The sequence below is a fragment of the Sciurus vulgaris genome (assembly GCF_902686455.1).
Source record: "Sciurus vulgaris genome assembly, chromosome: 13".
Taxonomy (NCBI): Eukaryota; Metazoa; Chordata; class Mammalia; order Rodentia; family Sciuridae; genus Sciurus; species Sciurus vulgaris.
Genome location: NC_136474.1, coordinates 17,759,767 through 17,777,784, shown reverse-complemented (window position 1 = coordinate 17,777,784; position 18,018 = coordinate 17,759,767). Strand labels below are relative to the sequence as shown.

General features: G+C 46.5%; 1 protein-coding gene across 8 annotated transcripts in view; it reads left to right on the top strand.

The window, feature by feature from the left end:
- Positions 1-206: 206 nt before the first annotated feature.
- Positions 207-18,018, top strand: part of CDC14B (cell division cycle 14B) — an 86,390-nt gene continuing 68,578 nt past the window's right edge. For all 8 annotated transcript variants that reach the window (XM_079108870.1, XM_079108863.1, XM_079108860.1 and 5 more), the window contains exon 1: positions 207-504. In XM_079108870.1, the coding sequence (XP_078964996.1) occupies positions 345-504 (160 nt within the window). In that variant the 5' untranslated portion in view covers positions 207-344. The remainder of the gene's footprint in view (positions 505-18,018) is intronic.

The window sequence follows — 18,018 nt, the reverse complement described above, 5'->3', positions numbered from 1 at the left end:
GGCCGCGGTGGGCGCGCGGTGACCCGGGCAGCCCCAGCCGCCGGCGGCAGCGCGGTCGCCTCGGTGCGCCCGCGGGCTGCGGACACTGGGGGGCAGGCGGGGGCCGGCGGCCGAGGCGCTGCGGGAGGGCTGCGGCGCGGGTCCCGCGGGGGGACGCGCGGCGGCGACGCGGGCCGGGCCCCTCCGATTCCTGTGCGGCTGCCTCTCCCGGGCTCCGCCGGCGCCCCGCGTCCCCGCTGCGCGCCCGCCCCCTGAGCGCCCGCTCGGGGCCGGCGGGGGCCTCGGCGGGCGCGCGCGCGCGCGGGGCCATGGTCGTGGCCCCTTGACGGGCCGCGGCCGCCTCCATGAAGCGGAAGAACGAGCGGCGATCGAGCTGGGCCGCCGCGCCCCCCTGCTCGCGGCGCTGCTCGTCGACCTCGCCAAGCGTGAAGAAGAGCCGGAGCTCCACGTCTCAGGACCTGCACCGCCTGGACCTCCAGGACGACCTGTACCTGGACATCACGGGTGAGCCGGCGCACGAGCGCGTGGCGGGCCCCCGCGAGTGCCCGGCCCTCCCGCCGCGGCTGCGGGGGTGCCTCCAGCACACCCGGCGACAGCCCCGGCCGCCACACCCCCTTTGGGTCCAGGCTCCCCGGGAGCGCCCCACCACCCCGAGTTCCTAGCTGCGCTGGCTGCGAGCTGTAACTTTATCCGCTTTGCACTCTCCTCCAGGAAGATGGGCCGAGGGTCACCTTTCCAAATTGCGGGCGTCAGCTCGGCGCCTCGACTGTGCTGTGCTGCCCTCGGGCTTTTCCTGACTTCTTGCTGATCCCGCGTCACCGGCCGCGCGAGCGGTTGGCCCTCCCTGGAGTCGGAACTCGCTGATCAGCCCCGAGGACTCCTGGCGCCGGGCTGCCTCCGCCAGCAATGGCCGAGTGCTGTGCAGCGTCCCCGCCAGGCGCGCGAGCAGAGCCCCTGCCCGGTCCCTGTTCTCTGTTCCCAGCGCGCACTCGAGCGCTCTTCACACCTCCCAGGGGTCTCCGCCCGCCCTTCATTGGGAAGGTGTCATGTTGATGCATTTGAACCAGTGAGCATGCTGAATGCCGAGTTGTCACTTTTGAGAAATCCCAGCCAGCTCAAGCAGGTAGAAAAGCAGCCTTCGGTAGCGGTGTAATAGTCTGGTTCTACAATTCTGGAAGACTAAATGAATTCAATTTGGCAGCTGTTGGGTTTGCCAGGACTGACCCCGAAGCGTGCAAGGCATTCCGTGCGGTGATGGATTCTGAAACGCTGTGTCGACCGCATAGCTGTGCTGAGGGAATTTGCAGTCTTGTTTTCTGCAGTCTTGTTTTCTGTCGCTCGGATTGTGTGGCTCTGGGCGTGTAGGATTTCATAAACTTTCCCGCCCTTTGCCTTTGATAAACCAGGTGGACGGGGGTGGTGAGAACATGCTTTTAGGAAGTATTTAGACAAACACAAATTTAATAGAAAGTCTATTTTAGTAGATGGACAGTCTGGAAACTAAGATCCATTTTAAACGAAGCTTAGAGGGGCAGGGTTCTCAGCGTTTGGTGGAACTGAGGAAGGAAGAGGAGGAGGTTTCTTTACTGGTCCGGTACTGGCACCTGTCCGGGTCCAAGGTACGTGGGTGGCACTGCAGGAGGTGAAGCCAGCTCATCAGGGCTGAGAAGCCAGGTCTCCATGGTGTGCACTCCTGGTGGCCCTGCCAAGAAGGGGTGAAATTGGGAGGGTTTTTACATTCCTTCTGCCTTTTGTTATCTATACCTCTTAAAAGGATCTTTGTTCGATGGCTGATGGTGTTTTGTTTTAGGGCAAACGATGCATTTATGCGGAACAGAACCCTTAATTCTAAAAGTATTCAGGAGCACATGGAAAAAAGTTGGCCTCACAGCAGGTGTTGGGTGGCCTCTAAAAGCATCTACTGTTGCTAGTTTCTTGTGAATCTTTCCAGAAATAGACCAGACAGACATACATATGTGTACATTCTGTACCTTACCCAGGCAGCAGAGCATGCAGTGTGTTGTTTTGCACATTGTTCTTGTAGCACAGTATTTCTTAGCTGAACATTGCAATAGGCTGGTATTGGTGCATGCAGAACCGCCTCATTCGATTTTAATTGCTGCTTAGGTCAAAGTGTATATGGTTTTAAAGAATAAAACTACAAAAAGTATGAACTTAAATGCATAGATTTAAATGACATAACTTATTTAGACAGCACCCTAGGTGGTTTTCAATCAGAAAGGTTTTTTTTTGACTTGCTTCTTTTGTTTTTTGCAGTGCTGGGGATCTGACCAGGGCCTTGCATATTCTAGGCAAGTTCTCCAGCACTGATTTACATCCCAGCAAAAAGATTTTTGACAGCAAAGTCATTGGAGTAAATCCTCCTCCTTCACGGAGATGAGATGTGAAGTGGGTAGCTGTCATGAGGCAGTGGTTGATGAGTTAACTTCAGAAAATGTCAGCAAGTGGAATAGTGAGGAGACTTAGTACATTATAAAAAATCAAAAGTGTTAGATTACAAGCCCTGATAACCGAAGAGTCCAGCTCTGCTGTAAGATAGCTCTTGGGGAGTAAAAGTCAGCTTTTCCTGGAATGTCTCCAGGTGTCCCTCAGTGATAATGGTGGCTTCTTAGAAAACTGACACTAAAACAGTCTTTCAGTGTAATATACAAGACAAACTGTGGTCACTTTGGGTGCAGATTTTTTTTGTTTTGTTTTAAACTTTAATTCTCAATTGAAAAGCAACACATTCACACTTCTAAAAAGTCAGACATAAACAAACGAGATAGATAAACGGCGTCTCCCTCCCCTGGTTATTTCCCCCCTTCAATTTTCTATGTATATTTAAGTTTCTAGAAAATCCTGCCGAACCTGCGAGAACAGTTCTCTTTAATGGCTGCATGGTGTTGCGGTGTGTGGTCGAGTCGTGATTCAGTCAGTGGTAAGAAGTGGGATTGAGGTAGCGCGGGTCCCTATTGCAGATGGCTTCAGTAACATCCGTGTTCCTCTATCTACATGTGTGACTGTATTCGGGAATTTCTAGAAATGAAAATGTCAGGCCAAAGTATATTCGAATTTATCCACTTCTCAAGTGAACTTCGGGGCTGTTACCAGTAACGTTGCTGTGAATGTTCACGTGCCAGTTTTTGCGTGGACATGTTTCCAGTTCCTCTGGGTACTTACCTAGGAGTGTGATTGTTGGGTCATGGGGTAACTCCATGTTTATTGTTTTTGTTTTTGGTTTTGTTTGGTACTGGGAATTGAAGCCAGGGGCACTGAGCTACATCCTCATCCTTTATTTATTTATTTACTTATTTATTTTGGTACAGGGATTAAACCCAGGGGTGCTTAATCACTGAGCCACATCCCCAGCCCTCTTTTATATTTTATTTAGAGACAGGGTCTCGCCAAGTTGCTTAGGGTCTTGCTAAATTGCTGAAGTCTCTGGGTATTCCTGCCTCCGCCTCCCCAGCTGCTGTTTTATTTAATTTTATTTGTTTAGTTTGAGACAGGGTCTTGCTAAGTTGCTAAGGCTGGCCTTGCACTTGTGATCTTCCTACCTCAGCCTCCCTAGCAGTGGGATTACAGAGCAGCTAGAATTACAGGTGCGCACCAGCTTTGAGGAAATGCCACTCTTTTCCAAAGTAGCAGCACCGCCAGCAGTGTACCATGAGGCCACATCCTTGCCAACGTTGTTACTGGATTGCAAAGATTGTCTCACAGTGGAGTTGGTTATAAAAATTAATGCTTGCTGTCATTTTTGTTTATCCTGCCTTTAGATGCATTAAAAAGGTTTTGTTTTGTATTTTGGTACCAGGTATTGAGCCCCAGGGCGCTTAACCACTGAACCACATTCCTAGTGGCTGCTCCCCCTTCCCCAATTTTTTTTTCTTTTTGCAGTGCTGGGGGTTGAACCCAGAGCCTTGGCCTTGTGCTTGTGAGGCAAGCAGTCTACCAACTGAGCTATATCTCCAGCCCCCCAATTTTTTTAAACAATTTTTTTATTAGTTGTTGATGAATCTTTATTCATTTATTTATATGCAGCACCGAGAATCGAATCCAGTGCCTCACACATGTTAGGCAAGTGCTGTACCACTGAGCCACAATCCCAGCCCCCCAGTTTTTTTGAGGCGGGTCTCACTTAAGTAGCTTAGGACCTTGCTAAGTTGCTGGGCTGGTCTTGAACTTGCATCCTCCTGCCTCAGCCTCCTGAGTTGCTGGGATTACAGATGTGTACCACCACACCCGGCTAGGATTATATTTTAAAGCACTGATTAATAGTGGTGTACTGGATACTGATCAAATGAAATTAAACAGGTAACAGAACTGTTCTCTTTCTTTTTAGGATCTTTAAAATTCATAACAGAGATCCGGGGAAATTTATTAATTCAAGAAATGCTTATTGAATGTTTACTATGTAAAATACTCATTCATGTTTGCAGTGATAGAAGTATATTTTTCTGGATAGAAGAGGAGTGCTGTTACAGAGTCAAGAAGAAAATCAACTCATTTTTAGTCAAGAGTTTCATGTTACAGATTATTGAGTTTCAGGAACCAAAGCTCATTGTAGTGTTAATTTGTCTTCTTGTGTGTGATTTGTTTCTATATTTACTCTTAGTATATCATGTGAGTTTGTTGTCTTGATTTATATGCTTGCTTAATTCTTCAGCATCTTCACTTCTGATGGTTCATGTTAGTTACCTGCTGTAAATCATATTCTTTGGGCATTCCAGTACCCAGAGAGGCAAAAATTTAAGTTTCAAATGTTACTCCTTAAAAGGACATGAAGTGTGGTGGGCATACAGGTGGAGGGGGAGTGGGATAAATTGTATTGTAGAAAGGTTCCTTCACCAGGGAGTTGCCAGTTGTGCAAAATATAGCTGCTCTGTGCTTTTGAATCCGGACCCATTTCCTCAATTCCTCTGGGGTTAGGGAGAGCTGGCTGAAACCACATAGTGGATTTTTAGGAGGGGAGGGGCATGATATTTCTTGGAAAATTCTGAGATTGTCTCTGGGAATTTGTGTTGACAGAAGATTTTTTTTTTTTTTTTTTTTTTTTTAACCCGGGGCTCTTTACTGCAGAGCTACGCCCCAGGCCCACCCTTTTTATTTTGAAGCAGGGTCATGCTAAATTGCTCCAGAGTCACTGATTATAGGCCTGCGGCACTCTGCCTAGTGGACAGGTGTTTTTGTGTATGTGGTTTTAAAGATTTAAAAGATCATGTAGAAATAACTCAGTCCTTGCTCTTTTCCCTGAGGATGCCAAGGGCCAGAGAAGTGATTTGACCAAATTGATGACTTCTTTTTGGCAAAACCAAAACTACCTTGCTTTATTCTTTCCTGCACAGGCAGCTGCTTCACAGTCGTGGAGAAGTGGTCTGCTGACTACTGGTTAGTCCTGTGCTACTTGGGCAAGTAGACCTTGCCATGGTAGGTGATTCTTAAATAGTATCTCTCATGTTAAATTTAGAGACATGAATAATTGCCTGGTGAATGTGAACAAAGGAAAAAAACACACAGATAATTCAGGTCCTCCAGAGGTCACACTGTTTTTCAAACTGACCGTCATTACAGCCCGAATTTCCCATCTTCCATTCAGCAAATGCATAAGGAAATATTACTCTCAGGTGCTAAAAATATAGAGAACTGCTGGGGATAGTCTTGCTCTCCTGGGGTTTGCTTTTCTGTGTTAATTGAGAACATAGAACCTGGATTATCAGAGAGAGAACTGGAGAATGGGGGAATCATCATTTGGTTGAAATCTTTGGGGCAGAAAATCACTGATGGAAAAGTGTGTGTGGTTCTCTCTCTTTCTCTCTCTCTCTCTCTTTTTTGTGGTGGTGAGGATCAAACCCAGGGCCTCATACAAGCACTCTACCCAGAAAAGGTTTTTTGGTTTTTATTTTTTATTTTTGGCACAGGGGGCACTGTACCACTGACTCCATTCCCAGCCCTTGTTATTTTTTTTTTTTTGTTTTGAGACAGGCTCTTGCTATATTCCTGAGGCTGGCCTTGAACTTGAGATCCTTCTGCCCCTGCCTGCAAGTCATCGGGATGACAGGCGTGCGTCCTGCCCAGGGAAACATTTTTGAAGAAGTGGACTCTACCTGGTGGACTAAACTAGTGGGGTTGGTTGGGTAGGAGGACAGGAGGGAAGCAGGTCCCTGCCCACCCGGGGCTTGAGCACAGATGGTTATTAATAGCCTTTTGGAGCCCCTTCTCTCCTCTGCCAGACTTGCCTGGTGCCCAGGAGTCGGTGGCTGAGCCTGCAGGGGTGACAGGGGGCGGGCTGTGCCGACCGGGTTTTCCCAGCTGGGAGTAGGTCTCTGGGTGGCCTTGCAGGGAAGGGCCGCAGGGCAGGTGGAAGCGCATCCTCGGCCTGGAGCGCCCCGAGGGAGCCCTGTGGCCAGCCGAGCCTGGGAGCCTGGGAAATGTGTTGCGGGGGGGCCGGCTCCATCCATTTCCTGGGCTGCCCACGCCGCGGCTGGTCCGTGGGACCTGCTGCCCTCAAGGGGCGAGGCTGGTGGGAGATCGCGGGTAGAAGGTTATGGAAGTAAAACCCGCTGAGACGGTGGGCATTCTCAGAGAGGAGGAGGGATGAGCTGGCCAGGATGCTGTTTAAAATAGCCTTTCTTCCACAGGCGATTATCCGCAAGGGGTGCGTTTATAGCTGGCAGGCTGGGCCTTTTCACGTTTTTATTTGGGAAGCAAACTGCCTCTCGGGGACCTTTCCACACTTAGTGTGCAGCACAGAGACTCGAGTTATTGGGAAGGGTGGGGAGTCCGATAGAGAGAAGGAATTATATCTTCGAATCTAGTTTTATTGCACTGGAAAAATCAGTTTTAGTCGGCAGCATTTGGTTTTCCTTCCCGCCCTGGCTGCACAATGTTTTTCACCTAAGCAGGTTTTTTCTTCTCATAACGAATCTGTAGGTTGAAGTGAAAAACATGGACAGATTGTTTATGCGAACATCTCCCAACCATTTCCCACTTGGGAGGGCCCCTTTAAGAGTGAGGTAAGTGGGTGGAGGGATTATTGTGGACAAAAGGGAGAATTTAGGGCTGGAAGTGGAGCTCAGGGGGAGCAATCTCCCGGCAGGGGCCTTGCTGAAGCCCCAGCAAAGCAAAACAGCATCAAGAAAAGAAAAAGGGAAGAAATTGGATTAATGACAGAGAAATTGGTTCCTGGGGACCTAGCCAGTCTTCAGCACTCTTTCTTTACATTATTCTTTGGTTTTTCCAAAGTTAGTCATTTACCTTCTCGTTTTATAAGAAGCACTGACTTCCTCTACTAGGCAGGGATTAATCTAGAAAACATTTCCCCAAAACGAAGCTGATCTTCACTTTCCCAAGCTCAGGGATGTGGAACTGCACGTCTCATCTGGACTCTAGTTTGACACCTGCAGCCCACCCCCCCTCCAGCTTTTCATGGGTGCTGCTCCATCAAAGGTATCCATGGCTCCTTTGCAGTTCTTCCTGATGATTTTAAACTGTAGAATTTAATCTGTCAGTTGTGATTCTTGGTTTCATCCTTCCTGTCTGCTTGTCTTAAATTCAGCCTTAGATTAGCAGATTTGGTTTTCTCTAACTGTGGAGCACCTTTGGTATGTTCATGAACTGGAGTTGAAATTTGTCTTTATATGAAAAGTATTACTGGTTTCTGTGTCTAGATAACACTGAAAGTAGTTCCTGTGATACTTTATTGGGTTAATTAGGAATGCCAAGTTTTGGGTGCTGGATATTTTCGGTATACACTAAACTTTGTCTTTAATTGAATCACATTTTAGTCTTTTGCTGAAAGGGTACTGACAATGAGTTGTTATATAACAGCTATTTTTAAATTTATTCTAGTTTATTAGCTCTTTCCAGGCATTTCTGTGCTGAATGGACAGGTTTATATCTTATTCATAGTGCATGAGGCAAGAGGGAAATTTCATGAAATGCTACCTTGAACTCGGGGAACAGGGAAGTGCTTATATATTCTTTTTTTTTTTTTTTTTTTTTTTTTTTTTTGTGGGATGGAGGGTACTGGGGATCAAACCCAGGGCTTTGGGTGGGCCCATCAGGCACTCTACCACTGAGCTACATCCTCAACCCCTATATTTTATTAAAAAATTTTTTAAAAGTATTCTGATTTGCTTTGATTTTCAAGTCCCTCAAAGTCAGTTAGCAAAAGAAAAAATCTGCATAGCTCTGTATGCCTATTTAAAAATTTTTTTCCTTTAGTTTCAGATGGACATAATTCCTTTATTTTATTTATTTATTTTTATGTGGTGCTGAGGATCCAACCCAGTGCCTCACATGCAAGGCAAATGCTCTGCCACTGAGCCATAACCCCAGCCCCACATACCTATTTTTAAAATATATTAAGCTTTATTCTCTTGATCTTCAACCCAGCTCCCTTAATTCTTAATACAGTTTCTATTCCAGGGGAGCAATTCTCTTAGTGCTTTATTCCAGTCAGTTCAAAGATTTGGGTTCCATTGTCTTTAAGTCTGAAAAGCCGAGGGGCGAACTGGGTAAATTAATCGCAGCTGCGGATCACATGCTGACTTCTCAGGTGGCTCACTTTTGTACCATTAAAGTGTGGTTGGCAGTATACTTTTCACGAGAGAAACATCTTGTTCCTGATGTCGATGGCATTTGTTGTTCCTTCAAGTTCTCATTTGAAAGTAAAATTACTTTCTTGGCACTGCTGTGCAGTTGATGGCATCGATCTTTTTATACCCAATCCATAGTGATATATATCATTATACTTTCTGGATTCTGCAAAGCCCTCTATTTTAGGACCAGCTTAGCTGAATCATTCTCTGTGTTTTGTTCATCTGTACTCATTTGTGTGAATTGTGCTGTGGAATTAATGGATCCATTCAACAAGTGTTTATTGAGCCACTACTTTGAGAAGGGAATTGGGCCAAGTGTTTTTGAGGAAGCCAGGGAGAGGATGGGAAGAGTCAGAGCAACACGCGCCTATCCCCTGAAGACTGAGGTGAGGACTAGGCTGCATCAGCATCTCAGTGGAGACAGGTAATGAAGGGGTCAGTGGTTCTGTAGCTCTGCTCTCCAAGCACCAGTTTGAGAGACTTCCCATGTTGGAAATGTAATCTGATCATTCTGTACAAAGTGAATTATTTGTTCCAGTGTCTGGTGAAAATGATCTGTCTTGTGTTCATGCATGAATTTTTAAAAATTTTATTTGTTCTTTTTAGATATACTTGACAATAGAATATATTTTGACATAGTTGTATAAACATGGAGTAAATCTTTTTCTTTTTTTTTTTTTTTTTTTGGTGGTGCTGGGGATTGAACCCAGGGCCTGTGCGTTCTAGGCAAGCTCTCTACCAACTGAGCTGTATCCCCAGCCCCCTGGAGTATATCTTATTCTAATTAGGATTCCCATATGTGTGCACATTTTAACCTTTAAAAAAAAAAATAGAGGGAAAAGCTAAATTTTTATTACGAAACAATGGCACATAGTTAAGAATTTACTGAAAACTATCTACTGAAACAAAGTGAAAGGTCTCCATTTCAACTAATTCTGTATCTCTGATTTGAATCTGAATCTTAAAGTGTCCCAAAGGATATCATTTAAAATAAGATTTCTTGTTTATTTTTGGTAAGAAGTAACTACAGCTTTTTTCCTTCTATTTTGGAGGGTACAGTACATCTTTTAAACTGAATATTGCTTCTTAAATTGAAGGCACTACTAAAGATTAAGATTGCTAAATATTTCAGGAACTAGATTTGGCAATATGTGACTTGAACTGAATGCTTTCTGACTTTCACAGTCTTTTGTGGGTGCCGAGAAAGAATTGCTTTGACATGAATGTATAACAGGATTCAAATTATGGTCTTAACTTTTGGAAAGCTGTTCGCAAATTGCTCTTGGAATTTATTATTATAATACTGTCATTAGGTAGCTGGTTGGAAGCAGCCTATACATGAAGCCCAAGCATCTTAGCATTCATTTCTTTCCCTTTTGACAGTGAAGTGTCAAGAAGCTTTGAGTTTAGCTAGCAAATAGAACTGCGGCTGGGCTTTTAACTCCACCGTTAATATATTCTAATTTTAAACTACTGTGACTGAAAGGGTCTAAAGCACAGGTTCAATTGAGACGCATTTGAGTGCATTTTATAGTCTCATGTATGCAGTGCCTGCTGCAGAAGCAGCAGTGAGATTGTAGACTCTGGCCCAGCTCTTGACGTGGCACAGGGAGTGGGTATGACAGGTGCTGCTGACAGGATCGCCTGGAGGAGCTTGTTTGTAAACGTCACAAATCCTCAAAGATCAATGCCTCTGAATGAATGGGTGCTTGGGAAGGAGGTTTGAACTGTGTGTGTACACACCGGGGATTGAAGCCAGGGGTGCTTAGCTACATCCCCGGCTGGGTTTTTTTTTTTTTTTTTTTTTTTAATTAGTTGTCAGTGGACTTTTATTTTATGTATTTATATGTGGTGCCAAGAATTGAACCCAGTGCCTCACACATGCCAGGCAAGCCCTCTACAACCCAGCTACAACCCAGCCTTGGAGACAGGATCTTACTAAATTTCCTAGGGCCTCGTTATGTTGGTGGGGCTGGCTTTGAACTTGCCTCCAGAGTGGCTGGGATTGCAGGTGTGCACCACTGTACCCAGCTTGAGCTCTTTGAAAGATTTTCTTGTTTTCCCTCTAGAATGTTCTTGATCACAGTAATACACGAGTCTACTTTCTCCTATTTTCTTTCCCTTGTGGTGTGGGGCAGCAGACCCAGGGCCTCCAGTGTGCTGGGCAGGTGCTCTACCACTGTGCTACCCGCTGGCATCTGCTTCTCCTCCGCAGGACCACTGCCCCTTGCGTGCGGCAGTTGGCAGGGGTGGTGGTTGCTGGGCTGGGGATGACTCTTTGAGAGACAGCGACCCTCTTTATGCTTCTCCAGACCAGTCCCACAGAGTTCTTATTCTGCCACGCCACAGGTAAGAATTGTGACATGACATTTAATCTGAATTAAAAAACAGCTTTGCCTCAAAATGGAAAAGGAAAAAAAAAAGCAAAAAACTAATGAAATCTCTCTTACTGGAGAGGTGAGGAAAAGGAAGACATTCCTCAAAGCCTCCTTCACCTATTTGGGCAAAATCTGGTTGTTTCATCAAATAAACTTTTAGAGCTTAAGCTGACAACCATTTCTAGCCTCGCTGCAGATGGAATGTCTGTCTGTCTTCTGTCTTTCCTTCTGCTGGGGACTGAGCTCAGGGCCTCTTGCATGCTAATAAGCATCTGCTCTACCACTGATCTGTATCACCGGCCCCTGAGGAATTTTGTTCTGTTTTTTTGGAACTGGGGATGGACCCAGGGCTTTGTGTATGTGAGGCAAGTGCATAGGCACTGAGCGACATCCAGCCCAGGAATTTTGTTCTTAATAAAACAGTGTCGATCCTTTCCAAAATAAAGATTTGGGATATTCTCAAAGCTAACCAATACGGTTGGATTTTTTTTTTTTTTTTTTTTTTTAATCAAAGCTTTGGAATAAGAACTATTTAAAAATGATTTTGGGGGCGGGGGCTGTAGCTTGGTGGCAGTGTGCTTGCCTAGCATGTGTGAGGCAGGTAGGATCCTTAGTACTGCATACAAATAAACATAAAATAAAGGCATGCTGTCTATCTACAACTACAAAAAAAATTTTAAAAAGTTATTCAGGGACTGGAGGTGTAGCTTAGTGGTAGAGCGTTTGCCTAGCAAGTGTGAGACTCTGGGCTCAATCTCCAGCCCCCCAAAAACAAAAGATTTCAAAGAACAAGTATTATTTAATATAGGGACTTATGATTGGAAATTTTTTAAAAATGGAATGCCTTATACACTGATCCACTGTTTGCACAATGGCCATGGGAAATCTCTGTCATTCCAATCTTGGTAGATGTGCTGTTGAAGCAAACACATAACATATTTTATCCTATAAAGCCATTTTTTAATAATGTCAGTTTTTTGTGTATACCATTTAACATAACCTTATGTGATCTTGCTTTGTTCTGATTACATTGTCTTTGAAATATTCTATTAAAATAAGCAGGCTTATGTCAAACTGCAGCCAGTGTCGCTACCGAGCACCTGGAATTTGATCCCAGAGGGAAAACCAGGCAGTCGGTGAAGAACCCATGCTTGAGTTTTATATACCATTAGCTCAGCCATTGCTCCGGGCCTGCTGGGAGGATCAAGGGAGGATTTAGAGGCCTGGAGGGGTGGGAGATAGTCTCTGTAGGCCAAGACCTGAAAGAAATGCCCTCAGTGCTGTGGTGATTGTCTCCCCACATGGTAAAGCCTCCTTGGTGCTGTTGCATTTTGCCCTTGGAAAGAATAATTCAGTCTATTATTCTTAGCGTGGGGGAAGAGCGAGTTGTCCTGCTGACCTTGTGGAAGGTGGACTTCATCAGCGCTGACGCTGTCACCTGTGAGGTTCCATCATGGAAGCCCTGACTTGGGAAACTTTAGAAATAGATGTGCGTGCCTGTGTGCAACATGTGTGTGGAACTTGACCTCCCACTTCTGCCTCCCTCCTGGGCCTCCCTGGTGACTAGGATTGCAGGCAAGAGCCACTTGGTGGGGCTGGTGGGGCCTTCCTGCCTCCTAAAACGGCAGAGGGGTCACACTCAAGACAACAGGTGTGTGCACTCAGATCTCCTGCTCGCGGGACCCCACCCTTGAATACGAGACCATATCTAATCCCAGTTACCTCCTAAAGGCCCCACCTCCAAACCATGAACCTGTACATTTGAGATGAGGTTTCCAGCCCATGAATGTTGGGGACACATTCACTCCGTGGTAACAGGTCTGTGCGTGCGTGTGTTGGGATCGCCTCATGCAGATCAAAGCACAGTACGCTGGGTCTGCCCCGAGCTTTTCTCACTGCTCAGCCAGCGGAGTTGGAAGGGAGGGAGATGGGTGGCGGGTTCAGGCTTCCCTAGGTGAGGCGTGGTTTTGGTAGCGCAGGTGCGGGAGGGTCTGTCCGACCCTAAGTCAAATCCTGCAGTTCTCATGATGGCACTGGGAGTGTCTCTCCCTCCTGCTCGGTGAGCACTGTACACTGAGCCACATCCCAGTCCTTTTTTAAAATTTAGACACAGGGTCTTACCGAGTTGCTTAGAGCCTCGTAGATTTGTAGGCTCTGAACTCGCCGTCCTCCTGCCTCAGCCTCCTGAGCTGCTGGGATGACAGGTGTGTGCTACCGTGCCCAGCTTTTCTCATCTTTTGAGACAGGGTCTTGCTAAATTGCCCAGGCTGGCCTCCAGCTTGTGATCCTCCTGTCTCAGCCCCCAGCTAGCTGGGATCATAGCAGCTGGCCTGGGGAGGTGCTCATTATTTAAAAGAACACGAACACAGGTTGATCCGTGGTCCTGCTTGCTGGGTCGCCAGCCCTACCAGTTTGAGTTAGATTCCATTAATCTGCAATGACAAGAACCCCCCGAATCTGAGCAGTGTACAGTTTTAGTACTTGTTTCTGTTTCACGCGCTGTGGGTCAGTGTGGGGTTCTGCTTATTGGGACTGCCTGGGGGCCCAGGCTGATGGGGCAGCCATCTTCTCAATATTGCTGGTCCCTGTGCCCGGGGAAGGAATGCTGTAGAGGGTTTGAATCAACAATTAAATGCTTTTTCCCACTCAGAGCTCACTGGCCGGAATTAATCAGATGGTCCCACCCTGCAGTGAAGGGGCCGGAATGTGCCCATCAGGCAAGAAGCCAGAAATAGCTGGTGAACAGAGTTGGTGATGGCCACATTGACCTTTCAGATGGCCCTGTGCAGGCGTGGGTACCTAGGTGCTGCTGCAGAGAAATAGGTTTCTGTTTCAGAAAACGTACAAGTGCTTCTCCCTACTTTGTGTGTTATGGTGAAATCTTTCATTGCCCTAAATATGTCATGTAAACATGGATACCTCTTTCAGTGGGTGCACGTTTTTCTGTTGTACAGATGTGTAAACATCTCCTGAGAAAAATGTGTATAAATTCACTTGCATCAAACTGGGTAGAAAAGTTCAGCAGGCGTGGACAGCTCCTCAGTCCAGCCATGGGTTCCTGTTCCAGCCTCTGGGTTCAAACACGTGCTCTACTTGGAGAACCTCCTGCTTACCATACGCCTCTGTAACCCGCATAAGGTACCTTTTCATGATTTTTTACACTTGACATTTGAGATAGTCCAGTCCCCGTGGTTCTGAGAACAAGAATGAAGTGGACAGCTTGCCACTGGCTTCTTGCCCATGTCTGCCCGCTTCTCTCCACTCCTACCCTGCAGATTTTAGGGTCGCATGCTTCCCTCCAGAGTTCTTGAAAAAGTTCATATGCAAGATACAGGTTCTTTTGAAAACTGTTCTTTTAACCAATTTTTTATTTTGGAATAATTATAGATTTTACAGAAGAGGTACAGTAATCCTACAGAAAAGAACTGACCTAGTTTCCCTTCATGTTATTTTGTTTTAAGATTACTTTTTAATTGGGTGTTTATATTTGGTGCTGGGGTTTGAACCCAGGGCCTTTTACATGCCCAGCAAGTGTTTTACCACTGAGCTACCTCCCTGGCCCAGATTTCATTGATTCTAGAATACACCATTATTTTAAGGACTTCTAAGGAAGGAAACATACTGCCAGTTATAATTACAAGTCACTGATTTATAAGATGGCATAATTTCAGGAATGTTCAAATGTGAAAAAATGTACATTTTAGAATTGGTGGACTTACATCTTGGAGAGCTTTCAACTTGATTTCATTGAGAGTTTCCTCATTCCTTTTTATAGCTGCATAGAATTTCACTTTATACTGTATATGAGACCTTTAATCAAGCCCTTATAGATTTTCATTAAAATTGTCTTTGGTTTTTAGATATAAAAAATTATGCTATAAAAATAATGCTCGGGCCAGATGCAGTGGCACACACCTGTAATCCCAGTGACTCAGGAGGCTGAGGCAGGAGGGTCGCAAGTTCAAAGCCAACCTCAGCAATTTAGCGAGGCACTAAGCAACTCAGTGAGACCCTGTCTCTAAATAAAATACAAAACAGGGCTGCGGGTGTGGCTCAGTGGTTGAGGGCCCCTGAGTTCAATCCCTGGTACCCCCCCAAAATGCTCGATCGACTGACCCACAAATGTCATTCTGCATGTGTATGGACGTGTATGGGGATGACTTTTCAGAAGGCAGGCGCCGAGTGGGAGGTGCGCATGTATGTATTTGTAATTTTGATGGAAGGCATGCCAATTTACAGTCCCTCTAGCAAAGTATTAGAGTATCTACTTCCCTATATCTTTGCCAACATAGTGTGTCCCCAAACTTAGGTGTTTAACAGCCCCATAGATGGAAAATTAGGCTGCCAAGGTCAAGATTCTGAAATTGGCTGTAAATATCCTTTGGTCATTTTTCTAATGGGCCATTGGCTATTTCCAAACTCACTTTTCTCTCTCTTTCTCTTCTGTGCTTGGGATTGAACCCAGGGCCTCATGTATGAATGGCAAGTGCGATTTTTTTTTCCTGTTCGTTGCTGGTTTGTGATTTGCTTATTCATGTGGTGGTGATAGGTTTTCACCATGCCAAGTTGGTCGCCATACCTGGTGATCCCTTTTCTTCTTATGGCTTCTGGGTTTTAAGTCATCGTTGGACTCAACAAAATTATTAAGGAATTCTACATTTTCTTCCATTTTTCCTGTCCCAGCCTTTCTGCTGTTGTTTTCATGAATTTTCCTGTTTCATTTCCAACATTATTACTTTTATTAAAGCAATTATCTTTTAAAGAATTAAGTAAGAACAGTAAATCTTGCACGCTCTGCACCCAGTGGACCTCTCTACTGCCCCTCATTCTTTTGGGTGGGTGCAGACTTCCATGTGGGATTTCCCATGAGAAGGAAGTCTTTAGTGTTTGTTAGTGAGCAGGTAGGTGATGGGCTTTCACCTTTCCAGTGTCCGAGAATGTCCTCATTACACCCCCTAACCGTTTGGTTTTTTTTTTTTTTTTTTTTTTGGTACCAGGGATTAAACTGAGGGGCACTTAACCACTGAGCCACATCCCAGCCCTTTTTGTATTTTGTTTAGAGACAGGGTCTTGCTAAGTTGCTGAGGCTGGCTTTGAACTCGTGATCCTCCTGCCTCAGCCTCCCCAGCCTGGGATCACAGGCATGAGCCACCGCGCCCAGCCTGCCTTCCCCCTTTGAAAGATTTCTGTGTAGCACTGAATTCCAGGTTGACATTTTCTTTTTTCTTTCTGGACTTTAGAGGTGTGACGGTACTGGTTTACCACTGGCATCGGTCCCAACAAGAAATCCGACGCCATGTCTTGCTTTTCTTGGATTGTGATGTGTGCTTTTCCTTTGGCTGATTTTAAGATGCTTAAAATCTGGGTTTGCGCAGCGGGATCACCATGAGCTGTGGTGTCGTTTGCTCCGTGCCTCCTGCTTAGGCTTCCCTGGGCTGCTTGCCTCTGCGGGTTCAGCGCTCACGGTGTGGGATGCTTCAGTGGTTTCCTTAAACACCTCGGGGCTGCCTTCCTTCACAGAGTCACGGCCGGTCGGTCACGGCTGCTCTTTTCTGTTCTTCCCTCTTTCCCGTGGGTATTTCTTGTCACCGTGCAGCAGCTTCGTGGTCTTGGCTCAGGCTGCGTCCTGCCTGTCAGCCGTCCAGCGTACGTCTGTCCAGCATGCTGGTCCTTTCCCTCTTCATAGAAGTGGAGTTTGGGCCTTTTTAAATCTTCTGTGTCTCTTGCTATTATTTTTGTATTGACATGTAATTCACATATGATTTAAAGTGTGTTTTGGTGGTTTATTTTTTAGTAGTATATTTTATAGAGAATTTAAGTCTTAAATATTTAAATAAGTTTCTGCAGTACCCTATGCTTGCCGCCACAGTGTAGTCTTAGATTTAAAAACCACCGCCACCACCTTGCACCCCACAGCAGGTATTCCTGGTTCCCTTCACCTCCGTCCCAGCCTTTCTGTCCGTGTGGATCTCCTGTCTTAATAGCTGACATTGACATACTCAGATCACACCACTGGTGATCTCTTGTGGCAGTGTGATATTTGAGGTTTACCCATATCCTAGCGTGCAGTGGTACTTTCCTTTTTATGGCTAAATACTAGTCCGTGGTATGGCACTGGCTCAGTCCCTTTCTCCATCAGCTCCTGGACACTTGGATTGTTCCTGTGACCCAAAGCAGCGGGTTCACCTCCTGGATGCGGAGCAGTGAAGACAGGTTAGCAGCCCGAAAGGAGCACAGGGGGCTAATCCCCACGCAGGCAGAGCCAGGGCTGTGATGCTCCTGAGGCGCTCATCACGTGAGGGTGGGCGCCCTTCTGAGTGTCGGGGCAGGTCATCTGCTAGCGCCCCGCCAGGTGCAGCAGGAGGTATTGCAGCGTGCCCCAGGCCACCTGCAGGGTGGGTCAGGGTGTCTGCGGTTTAGCTGCTTCCCTGCCTCTCAGATGCTTTCAGTCCTTCAGGGGCAGCCTCTTTTCCTGCAAGCGCAGGTGAGCATCACCAGCGATCTAAGCTGTCAGCGTGGGCAGAACACATCTGTCTTTCCCCAGTGTCACAGTTTATGAATAACAGGAAGTTCACAGGCTCCGCCACTTTCATCAGCTCTCCAGGATGGGAGATCCCCAGGGACAGCGGTGGGTTGGGCAATCGTAAGTCCTTTTATTCCTTCCAGTCTCGATTTCTAAGGTCTGTCGCTCAGTCACACATCATACTGCACTCCGTGACAATGCTAAAGGCTAGGAAAGGGGTCAGGGCCGCAGGGTTGCAGGGCACGGTGCCAGGAGGAAAGGCAGGAGTGGGCAGGAATGTAGCGCTGCTGCAGGTGGTCGGGTACGGGGGCTCACACACCTGTGAGGAGACCTGCATGGAGAGGGTCCCAGGGTGTCAGCCTGGAGTCCACCCAGTGTGTCAGCTCTGCAGGCCGGAGAAACCACCCTGAGCTGGGCACAGAGTCAGGTTGCTCCAGGTGAGGGGGCCAGGGTGCCGCATGGTCTTAGATGTGGGAGTCATGACTGGGAGGTTGGTCAGCTGCCATCTAGAGTT